General features: G+C 36.7%; 1 protein-coding gene across 1 annotated transcript; it reads left to right on the forward strand.

Moving 5' to 3' along the window:
- Window positions 1-1,628: 1,628 nt before the first annotated feature.
- Window positions 1,629-7,638, forward strand: plaat1l (phospholipase A and acyltransferase 1-like). The gene is made up of 4 exons (XM_072690341.1): window positions 1,629-1,703; window positions 2,858-2,987; window positions 5,592-5,845; window positions 6,102-7,638. The coding sequence occupies exons 1-4, from the start codon at window positions 1,695-1,697 to the stop codon at window positions 6,165-6,167; spliced, it is 459 nt and encodes a 152-aa protein (XP_072546442.1). The 5' UTR covers window positions 1,629-1,694; the 3' UTR covers window positions 6,168-7,638.
- Window positions 7,639-12,858: the final 5,220 nt, after the last annotated feature.

The following is a 12,858-nucleotide window of genomic DNA, read 5'->3' on the forward strand; positions in this document are numbered from 1 at the left end:
TTATAACACAGTTTAGTTTAGTTTAGATAGGAATTTACATGCAGGGCATTGCTAGACCAAACCACCCTTGAACATATACTACCTCAGAAAACAGGTTCAGTAAATAAGTTAAGTTATATTTGTGTGGGTAGCATTGTGACCTCTTGTATCCTTCACCACTCCACTGTAAGAAAGCTGAGTTAATTTTTCTACACTGTTAAAAGTATAAGATGCTTCAAGGAACCTTTTTCTTTTAAAAACCTTTACTTGAAGGTTCCTCAAATCACCTGAAGAGGTTCTTCCACAGTTAAGATTGAAGAACCTCCTAAAGTTCCACAAGAAACTTCAACTTTTAACAGTGTACAACACACTATTTCACATAAACCACCCTGCTTAACCACTGGAAGTTTGGAAAAACGATGGGATTTCCCTTTAAGCATTCAAAAAGTTCTTTCAGTTTTTATGGGTCTATATTTAACATTGGGTTTTGAAAAAAAAAACACCCCAGAAGAACTGTCCTTTCTGACAATTTTAAGTGACTGACTATGGATGGTGCCATGGATCATCTTCCTCTAAGAACAGACACTGTATCAGCTGTGTGTGCAGAGTAAATTGTGGCAGAGATAAATTACACACAGCTTTCTCAGACTTTCACACAGTTGTGTGATTGGCAGCTGCTACTATTAAGAAAGCCCATATCTGTTTACACCATCCTCAGTGCATCTGAACATCTGACACATTGCCCCCTGCTACTGTGGTTCCAAAGTTCTGTGCATTCTCTTTACTGTCTCTCTTCACATTCATATTTAACCACAACTGCCTTAAAGACTTGTCTAGCTAAGGTTTAATGGGTATCATGGACAGGCATGGAATGCCCTTATCCTGACTGACCCCTTCCTAAATAAAATATTTGCTCCAAGTGAGCCGAGTGAGTTGCCTGACATTATTTGAATTACGTTTTTATGTTAGTCCTTTCCTCCCTCAATGTGGCCTGTGCATATTTTTAGATCATCACCTGAGTGATCTTTTCTTAGGACTACTTTTCAGTGTGAAAGGTTAAGTTAGTGTTGTGCTATGTCTGCAACATGGTGGCATTTGCATAGAGGGTTTTGCCCGTGTCAACGGGACAAGCAGATGTTTCCTGATGAAAAGAGAAGTTTAAGCAGAAGAAAGAAGAGAAAGAGATGATAGCGAGCTCCTATCATTAGTTTCATATGTAGCTTGGATGGCATAGCTGCAACCCTCATGACCTTTGGGAAATAGATGATTCAACCCTCCAAAACAAATGTTTGCTCTTCCGTATGTTCTCTGTTAGGATGTTACAGCTCGGCCCAATAAATATCATCTAATAAAATAAAATTCATATCGTCATTTCAGCAGGAGGATAAAAACCTTGACGTTGAAGCATGATGTTGGCCACCAGCAGCTATGCACCCCAATCAACAATTGTTTGAGATTATTAGGCCATGCTTCCTGGGTGTAGCTCTCAGGAAACGGTCTAGTAGTGTTTTAAAAATGCATCATTGCATCAAATATTCACTTGAGTGACCACTGTTGTAATATTTTCACCGTGGGGAGTGGGAAACACCCCAATGTAGCCATTGTCATTAAGAACACCTCTGATTAATGCTTCATTGCCTTTGAGGACACGAGAGTGTCTCTGTGCATCAGCAGAGTTCATCACACGGAAGAGGTCGACTACACAGCTAGCAGAAATGGGTTTGGTATGTTATTACTTATTGTATTAGGATTAAGGATGTATAAAACCAATACATTAGTATACATGCATTATGAGACTCATATTCTAGTCTAAACAAACATTATGACTGGCAAGGCAAGGCTGATTCTTCTTAGCGTAGCTTAGTTGTGTACTTACAACCGTCAAGTTGTCTCTTGCTTGTTTTTTTAGATTTTTTAGATTTGTTTTAGAACAATCGTACTTCTTACTATATCATAAAATTCCTATAATTCATATCAGAGTCAAAAATATATAAATATATTCACATATATATAAAACAAACTTCCCCTGTGTGTCAGAACAGCAGAGTCGCTCGCTGCCTTCAAACGCCGACTGAAGAGTCCAAGAGTACTCGGGCGTGTAGTGTCGAGTATTATGGTCTCTATACTGACTTGTATTTAGTAGCATCTAAGCTAACAGGTATCTTTTGGATCCTACTCTATACAAACTAGCTAAGGGTATTTTTCTAAGTAAACAACAGTTTGCATTGTTTCAGTGTAACAACCAGTTACATAACTTGCTTCATAGGGTAACTAGCAAAACTGTTCTGAAAAAATGAGCTACAAACAACTTTATGGTAATAAATACACACCTACATGTACATGCTAAGAAGAATCATCCTTGCCTTGTCAATCATTATGTGTGTTTTGACTAGAATGTGAGCCATATTATTGGATATGAATTATATTACATTTATATTTAATGCATTTAGCAGGCGCTCTTGGAAAAGTGTTTCACACTGGTTGTTATGTAACTGGTTGTTACACTGAAACAATGCGAACTGTTCTAACATTCTATGCCATTTTTATCAGTTTTGTGAAATATTAGTTCTAGTGAAATATGAAGTTGAGCGTGAGCTTACACACACACAGACACACGCGACTTTCAGAGCTATTCATTGATTATTCAATAGTATTCACCATTACTAGACTATTGCAGGAATGGCTTTCATTGCTATACATTACTATATTACTAGAATGTAACAGTTTTTTTTCCTGGAACTATATGACCATGTCAGACTATTTAGAAATCTTTATTTTTAAGAAACAGAAACAGAAACATACAACAGAATACAACAAAATTGTATATGATGTTTTTTCCTTGCCTGTTCTCTGAAATAATAAAGTTCTTGACTTTCAGAAAAGTTCACGGCCAAAGCTCTACCCAGGAGATATTCTTGAATTCCCTCGATGCAAGTATTTCTCCCACTTTGGAGTTTACTACGGAGAGAGAGATGGAGTTCCTTATGTTGCACATTTGACATGCAGGGGTAAGATATATACACATATGATTTGTGCATAGACAATACATTTACTGAAACACATTCACATATACACAAATCAGCCATAACATTAATACATACATGAAAAACATTGATTATCTTCACCTACAGTGGCATCTGTCAAGTGGCATCTGGTGGGTATATTAGGCAGCAAGTAAACAGTCAGTTCTTGAAGGTAATGTGTTAAAAGCAGGGACAATTGGCAAACGTAAGCTAGATAATTGCCTCAGAGCATTTCCAAAACGGCAAACAGATCTTGTGTTTTTTTTCCTGGTATGCAGCAGTCAGTACCTACCAAAAGTGGTCCAAGAAAGGACAACTGGTGAACCAATGACAGGGTCATGGACATCTATGGCTCATTGATGCAATCTGTGGAGATCCCACCTCACAATTTACAGGACTGTTGCTAAAGTCCTGGTACCAGATATCACAAGACACCTTCAGATGGTGCTAATGTTATGGCTGATCAGCGTACACTGATGTATCAGTTTATACAGCACATGTACTACTGTACTTACACTTATTGGTCATTTTGTCAGATATATATACCCTGTTGTAAAATTTTATTCACAGCAAATGCATAATTTGTCAGCTGATCTTTTTAAAAAAAAAACTTAATATGCTGCTTGAATTAATATTCAAGTTCTTTAAATGAATACCTGGCAGATCTTTTGCTATAATAACTCTTGGGGTAATTTCCCACCAGCTATACCCTCTGTTTAAATGTTTGCTCAAGGTTGTCTAGATTGTTTAGGTGACAGATTTCAAATAGCGCCAAAAAGTCTCAATTGGATTGACTTAACTTGGCCATTGTAGAACATTTACCTTCTGTTGTTTAACCACCCATGTGTTGCTTTGGCCTTGTGTTTAGGATCATTGTTCTGAAAAGCATCCTCACAACATGTTGCTACCACCATCAAACTTTACTGCTGGAATTAGGTTTGAAGTGTTGGTCAAAAAGCTCAAATTTGTGTCGTATCACCACAAACCTGCATTCCGTAATTTAACTAGATCACTTTTAATTAGATGCTTTCTGGAACACGTTTAACATGTTTTTACTTCAGTCATTTCTTCTGTGATATCGATGATCTTGATATAACACCTTCACTCCAGTCTCTCCAGAACTCTGTAGTTCCTTGTGATTGATGGCTTCTCTGTGGTTTCTCCCACAAGTTCCCTTCTTGCTCTGATGCTTGTGTTGGGTTTTCCTTCAGATTCACAGTCTGACCAGTGATATTTGAATTAAGGGGTCCTTATTAAGAAAAGTTAAACTTCCTCACCAGTGGTGGCTAAATATAATTAGTCAAGTCAACTTTGTCCTTGTTGTGAACTTCCACGGCACAGACATTGAATACTTATGTAGACATCATATTTCAGATAATACATACCCAGAAGAAATTTTTATTGCTCAAATGTTTTGGAGTTTGTTAGATGCTGCTGTTAAGATGAATAAAACAGGCCAAATAAAACAGTAATTAACCGCAGCAAAACTGCAAAGGCTCATATTGAGACTCCGGTCTTTAGTGTTATTATTTTTGGCAAATCTTAGCGCAGTGTGAAATCTGTCCTAAAACTCAAAAGGAGACTCATGTCCAACTAAGAGTGTATAACTAAAAGGGGCCCTAAACATGTATTAATTGAGTATTTTGGCAGATGAGATGTAAGCTGTTCTCACAGCTGCCCAGCGGCAGGTGAAGACCAGAACCAGCTGGTTCCGAGACAGCTTCTACCCCCAAGCAATTAGGCTGCTGAATGGTACAGTAGTGCAGTGTATCAGTCCAGGCTGTTAGAAAGCTATCTCACCGTTCTCATCACACAAGATACCTCATCACACCTCCACCTCATACAAATACGCTCTGCCCCTGCACCTACTTACTAACTTACTGGAACTGTGACCAACTGCTCAGTCATACTGCACCCACCAAAGACTTGTCCCCACGCACACTAAACTTGAATCGCTGAACTTTATCCAGCGACTAAATGTAAATAGTAATGTAAACATTTTATAGATTATATTTTAAACCTGTACATTTTCAACAGTGCAATAATGTGTGTATAGAGTATGTACAGTGTAAGTAAATATATATACATTCTGTATTTTTACTACCATAGGGGACTATGCACCTGAATTTTTTACTCACCTATACACCTATGTTAATGTGACGTGACGATAAACTTGAGTTAATTTTGTGGGGCCCAGTGTAATATCTTTTCATTGGGGCCCAAAATCCCTGGCAGCACCCCTGCTCACGTGATTACTGAGGTCTTTATCTCAGGAGATACAGTTGAGCAACATAAGACTTATGTTAAAGTCTCCTCTGTCTTTCCATCTGATCTCATTGTTGTCTAGGAGAAACTACAGAGATATTAGGAAGATGTTAAGGATAACAAGGATTCTCCTTTTCCATTTTTCTTTGCAAGGCATTGTATTATTTGGGTGGTGGATCCAAACAGCCCAATAGTGACACCAACATGTTAGCTGTATGTTAGTGTGTGCACTGCATTATGACCCTTTTATGAATGTTGTGTATAAGTGTATTCTCTTAGTGCAGCATTCTTGAAAAATATGCATTGTCTTTTAACATCTTTTAGATTCTGACACAAAAATCCTCCTCTTCGGCCGGGCTTTGAACTCCTCTGTGAAACTGGAGCCACTTGATGTTGTGGGGAAAAAATACAAAGTGAATAATTACCTGGATGAGAAACACCCACCTCGAGACTTCTACTCTCACATCAAGCCTGAGATTGAAGATGCCATGACTAAAAGCATCACCTTCGATATCCTGTTCCACAACAGCGAACACCAAGCGACAATGTTACGCTATGGGGTCAAAAAGTCAGAGCAAGTGAGAAAGGAATTTTACACTAAACAACACAATGAATTTGATGTACTTTTGAGTACCTGTTACATTATTTTATATACTTCCATGACATTTGCTTCTATTTATGAAATAAATCTAATACAATTAGGTTCCATAACCCAGTTTTATTACAGTGAATCACAAACTATGCCAGATGTAATGCCTTGTAATCTAATGCCTAAAGTTCTTCCTTAAGAGTACAAATATAACTTTCTGTCTAATTCTTTTTAATTGTTTCCAGATTGAAAAAGTCTACGCGAAAATAGTTCCCACCTGGCGTCAACCGTTTGAGAAGAAAAAGTTTTGAGTAAGTTTATCTAGGTTTGGACCTTATGAACAGATTACTGACTTCTGATTACTAAAATCTGACAACTGACTACTCCCCTTTTCTTTATTACTAATGTATAAAATGCTCATAATAAAGATGTGTTAACAATGTAAACTATTCCCATTTGTAAAATCGGGAACAATATTGGAAGCTTTGTTCATTTTCTACTTGGAGGACTTTTGTACCAGTAACACATCCATGCCTCCACTTGGGGGCACAATTGAGACATGCATTACTGTTCTAAGGAAGCATTCAATGTAAAATCTGTAAGTTAACATGTATATATAAATAATTGTGACCTGAGTTTGGATGAAATGACTTACGAACTCACTACCACCTCTGAAGCTCTGGAACAGTCATTCATCTTTCTATCCCACCAACTTACCATCTCAGTTAGTGTTCTCATTACTGCTGGGTATCACACACTGACTGACCACATGTAGTCTATCAGCAAGATCAACTATTTCAAACTCTTATTTCTGTACACAGTTATACAGTTATACAATCTTACAATAATATATTATGTATCACTGCTGAAATTAATCCTTGTATCTCCAAACATGTAAACTGACCATAATTTAACAAGCCTCAACTTAACTGGATAACCATGCCAGAGACACTCTGACCAATATATACTAAGTAACATACATCATTTTGAACCATTTGCAGTTTTTAAAACATGAATGACAGCAGAATGTGTATAAAGAAATGAATAAAGTGGAAATTGAAGTCACTGCGACTGTAATAACTATTCTCCATGATCAAAAAAATTGTATCCATTTTTGTGCTTAAACAAAAGATCTGTATCAGAACACAGAATCTACACTCTGCTGGTATACTTCTGGAGATACTTTTAAATACATTTAATTACTGTTGGTTTGTTTTTTTGTTTCTTCAATTTATAATAAATTGTAAACATTTTATTGTGACCACAATTGGAATTAAAATGTTATAAACATGAAATGTTACATGCAGTAAAACATCCTCCCGATTAAACTGCTCTTGTGTGCAAAAGTGCAAAAGCAAAATCAGAAAGCAAGGAAATGATTTAATTTAAAATGTATTTGTTTTTTACTTAAATTTTGTTTTAGTGATTTTAATACTATAGCACTAATTCTTACATTTTATTACATTAAACTCCATTAAGGTATTGTAAAATAATTAATAGTTAAATTACAGACTTTTAAATTAGCAACACACTTAATGTGTAAACTACTGTGCAGTTTGTTTAGATGAACATCTGGAAATTGAGAGCTTACTGATTGTTGGTAACGATAGTTGCTAATAAATACTGACCAGTGGCCTAAAATAGACCATAATACAACAGAAACCACCATAAATCTGTATAACAAAAATGTTGCATCATTACTTTTCATTCATATGGAAATCATTTGAACCTAAATCCATTTTTGATGTATCACCTGCTTTAACAAGTACACAACAATTCAGCCTGATTCTTTTTTTATTTTTGCTGAGTATTTTCTTCTTAGGCCTCCAAAGGAAGCCTTTAATGCACAGTAACAATATATGGTCAGTCAATATATCACTTCAGTACCCTAATTCCCTTTTACAAAAAAAATAGAGCAGCAAAAAAAGAAAAGATCCATTTATTGATAGGTGTTTCCATCATTTTGTCCACATCCTGCATTTTTCATTAGGCCTTTAGACATGTTCTTTAGATAAATGGAAGAACATGCTGACCAGAGAATTATTCTCGCAAGACTAGAGGTAAGAGGAAATAATGCCTAATGAAAAAGAATCTGGCCTGGTCATGAAGCTTGTCAGGGTGAAACTCCAAACAAGCATTAATAAAAGCCAGGTTATACAAGACCTTCAGTGCTGACAGCAGGAGACAGACAATGGCTTTAGACCACTGACATTCAGCGCTTGAGTGATTATTGATCTTTCTGGTTTGTGACATGACTAAGGATTGCGTAAGACATAGGAGGTTTAGGGTGATGTATGGTCTGATTATTTCCTCAGCCTGAGGGAGGTAGGACACACATGAGCAATAAGCAGCATTGAACTAAGGAAAGCATTCAGATTAACTGGATATTAAATTCAGGCAGCTACAGAGCACTGCATCATATCAAATTTTGGAAACCATTACAAACACTTGTTAAACTATGGCATTAAACACACTATATACTAATATTATACATTGGAGGCCTCCAGCAGAACCTGACCATCTCATTGTTTAACATCTGTTTACATAACTGGTTATGTGAATATGGCATGTGTAACGATAAAGATAATTAAATAAATCATATATTATCCACTGCTGTTTTTATTTAGTGTACAACCAGCAAATTTAATTTTAAATCAAGCAAATTGACCACATCTACACAAAGTTATAAATAAGAAAATATTCCACACACAAAATGCACATTATTGTTTCAAATATCAACTATAGGTACAGCTGGCAGTGTGTTAAATGATATACATCTAAAACACATAGATGACTTATGACTTACATGACTTATAAAGTTAATGTCATCTCCTAAAGAAACCTAGGTTTAACCTTCACTCTCCCATGTTTAGCTAAGGATTGTCCACAAGGGGGAACTATTAGCTCTTAGGTATGTCTTAGACAAGAGTTATTCAAGAGTTCTTTAGTAAAGGCAATTACAAAAACAAAGGTTTTTTAATGATTGCTGTAGATTAAACCATTAAAATGGTTCTATATAGCAGCAAAACAGTTTCACAATTGTTGTGAAAAGTCGAAGAACCTTTTTTCAGTACTATATAAAGGCTTTTTTGCTTAGAGTGTAGATTTCATTTGAATCAATGAAATAGAGATAACGCATGTCAATAGGATCATATGAACATCTGTTTGCAGTTATTTTTCATGTGAGATATGTGTTGCACTCAACTATATATTTTTCCAAGAATAGCCAAAAAAGTGTATATATATATATAGTTCATAGCAAAGCCTTCCATGCTTTTCCAACTTAATTACTGACTATATTAAAGCTTTCCATGCTTACAAAGTTTAGACAACCTGCTTTACAAAACAACACAATATAACAATCAAATAATAATCAAAGTAGCCCACTAACACCAAACACCAAAAATGAAGTAATAATAATAATAATTCTCCATTTATTTATCATAGATGGATAGATAGATTCTGTATGGTGAAATAGAGGAATTGACATTCATTTGCACTTAAAAAATAATGTGTAAGCGGTATTGGGTTTAATTAGATCAATAATTAGCATAACCCAATGTCTGTCATATTTAAAATTATGTTTGGTTACATGTCTGTATATTGTAATGATTTTTTTTTTTGTTAAAAAAGATGAAATAAAACTTTAAAGGCCAACAGCCTCATAGCAGTACCACCACGGCCCAGTGGGATTTCACTGGCCCTGACAAAGAACAACAGCAGCTCTCCATGTACCACAGCAGAGCACCTCATCTGCAGTGCAGCTGCTGGCTGTCAAAGACACTGTCGTGCACTCACTGGACACTTTATTAGAAACCCCTACCTTGTAGGTCCAGACTGTAGCCCATCTGTTACAATGCAGCATTTGTTACAATGTTCTAGCCTTCCTTCAATGGTCAATTTCTGACCAAAGGACCAAGCTTGGCTGGATATTGGGCTTATTGGCTAGTCTTGATGTAGCAGCAAGACTGCATGTGAGTATAACCTCAGCAACACCACTGTGCCTGAGGTCAGAAAATGATGGAGTACAGTGTGCAGATGTACAACTATAGTTGATGTATGATGTACACTGTATGGACAAAAGTATTAGGACACCTCTTGTTGATTGTTTCTTCTGAAAACGTTAGGGTATTAAAAAAGAGTTTGTCCTGCTTGGAACTGTCTCTACTGAGTATTGTTGTGAGCATTTGATTTCATTCACCGACAAGAGCGTTAGTTACATCAGGATGTTGCACCAGCATTCTCCATAGCTCAAAGCTGGGAGGGCTTTATACCTCTCTAGACCCTGGTCCTGGAGGTTTTCCCTTCTCCCAATACACCTGGTTCAACTAATGAATTCATTAAAGATCATTTCAGAGTTGTGGGGGTGTGTTAAAAGCAGGGGACCCTCTAAAATGTGCAAAAGCCAGGGTTGAGAAACCATAGGCGATAGCATTAGGCATTTGTTTATATTTTTCTGCTCCAGAGAGTCCTATTGTATTGGCAGTACTTCTCTACAGGGTCTAGAGAAGCTGTGTTGTGTGTGTGTGTGCATTTGCACATATGTGTCAGCAATGGGTGTATCTTAAAGTAGCTGAATACATTCATTAGAATTATGTGTTTCTAATAAAGTGGCTCTATGTTTTAACTCTTACATTGGAAAACTGCTGTTGTGTGATACTTTGCTCTGTATATAGCAAATTAAAGATGAATTAGATGGGAAACGCCAGTGTCCAGTGCCTTCTTACTGTCCCACATTCTGAGGTTGGCTGCTTAAGACGGTCATCTGTGTGTTTCATTTCAAAAGTCAGTCAAACTAAATAGGCACTTCATAATCATTTGCATAATTCGCTTAACTATGCTAAATCTCATGGCCATGTCGCTATTTGAGGAAGTTAATTGGTTTAGGCACAGTCACAGTGCCAGAGCGTTTAAGAGCCTCCTTCTGTAATGAGCCTGCAGTAATGCAACTGTCCTGCTGTATTAAGTGTGACACTTCACCAAGTCGCAATCTTTTAGACCAATCTGAACTTTAATCACTGCTCTCAGAGACAACTCTTCTCATCAAGTCAGCTTCACCGTTTAATGCCCCGACCTGACAATCAATGATGACAACAGAGGCTGCATTAAAACCCCTGAATCAATCAAAGACAGACAGACAGAGCGATCAGGCTGATTTTACCAACCTGACTGTCTGTCCTCTGTGCAGTGGAAGTCTTTGAGCCCAAAATGTCCAGTCCGCCTCACATGAACTTAAAACCGTTACACAGCATCTCTTTTACAAACCAAAAAATGCTTAAACGCTTCTTCTATGGTACCCCTTTGGTTGAAGAACCCATCGAATCACCTTCATTTTTAAGAGTGTAAGGAAATGAAATAGATCTGAGGAATGAAGTTTTGCACAAACGCTCCTTTGATGCTTTTATTTATATATTTTAGTTTCATGGCTTTGGAAAAGAAAAGAAATCCCTCAGGGAAATAAAAGGGAAAATCACTCTGAACAAAGTCACTGAATCGGAACAGTAATTTCATCTGTTAAGGCTCATTCTCTATTGTGTGCTGTGCGGATGGTAGATTAAATCGTGTAATAAACTCATTGGGGGAGTGCATCGCATGTACAAACGCAGCTGAGAGCTCAGCAGAGACTCTACTGGTGTTTTTGTCAACTGGACAGCAGTTGGAAAGCTTTCCTGGATTGAATTATTAGTCAGTATACTGCTGCAGATGAGCACATGTGCCTCTTTCTCTTTTCATAGTCTGGGTCTTTACACTGTGAAAATTCACATTCTGGGAAAAAAAAATCACTTTCATTCACATTGAAAGCTGAGCTGTAAGGGTTAAAGTGGAGGTTCTGGAAACATACTGAACTCGTTTACCCGTTATATCTTATATGTAGAGCATCAAAAAGTCATTTTTATTTTTTATCATAAGATTTTTCAAAAATAAAACTACTTTTTGTGGGTGAGGACTAGTACCACACACCTCCAAACAAAACAAAAAATATGTAACTTTTTACCTTTGAGAATGTTTGAATCTAGACATTTACTACGATTTACTGGGAAAGCAGCATTATCCAAAAATAGCTATTTCTTGCTCCTGGACTCTCCCTTACAGTCGGAAAGTAAAATTAATGCTTTGAGCCACCATTAAAGGATACACATTTTACATGCATTTCTGGACAAGCTGAGAGATACAGAACCTAACAGAACAGAAAATGTATAAATCATGTGGACTGAGGCAGAACCAAGTTACACAGTGCTGTAGCAGATGTGTAGCAGAGCCTGGAGTAACAAAGATTTGCCTAATACAAGTCAGTGGAGCATTAAAATTATTCTCTTTTAAGATAGAATTGTAATATGTATATATATATATATATATATATATATATATATATATATATATATATATATTTTTTTTTTTTTTTTTTTTTTTTTTTTTAAATAAAAATATCTATATACACATACACACATAGCTTTAATAAACAGCTATGGATACTTCAAGCTGGTCAAACTAATCAAGCAGTTCTTGACCGACATAGGGTCTGTTTTTACTGGATTTAAGATGATTTAACTGGTCTACCAGCATGACAAACCTAATCAGGCTAGTCCACCACTCTGACCAAGCTGGATGACCACCATATCCAGCATGATTAGCATGATCAACACCTTTTTAACCACCTATACTAACAAAGACCAGCTTTGACCATCTGGAACAAGCTACAAGCAAAATCCAGTGTTAAGCTGGATTGTTCAGCAGAGTTATTTCTTATTTCTTTTATTTTTTGCTGTTTTTTTCCCACTACTGCAAGAAAGAAACCATGGCTGCTGCAACCTGAAGAACAGGAGCAGACGACAGACAAAGGCAGAAGAAGCTGCAAACTACACTACCAGATGGAGGGTGTAGATAGGTGTAAGGCATGATGCAGTAAAGCAGTTACCTTCCTACCATGCTCTGTGAACATTAATAAAAACACAGAGCCACCCAGTTAACTTCAATCTGAATCACAATGGCTAGAAGAACAGA

Source organism: Salminus brasiliensis, chromosome 10, assembly GCF_030463535.1.
Source record: "Salminus brasiliensis chromosome 10, fSalBra1.hap2, whole genome shotgun sequence".
NCBI lineage: Eukaryota > Metazoa > Chordata > Actinopteri > Characiformes > Bryconidae > Salminus > Salminus brasiliensis.

Excerpts from the sequence above, each read along its gene's own strand:
- plaat1l (XM_072690341.1), top strand. Across the intron at positions 2,988-5,591 it reads TGCACATTTGACATGCAGGG|ATTCTGACACAAAAATCCTC; the intron begins GTAAGATATATA and ends AACATCTTTTAG. Across the intron at positions 5,846-6,101 it reads GGGTCAAAAAGTCAGAGCAA|ATTGAAAAAGTCTACGCGAA; the intron begins GTGAGAAAGGAA and ends AATTGTTTCCAG.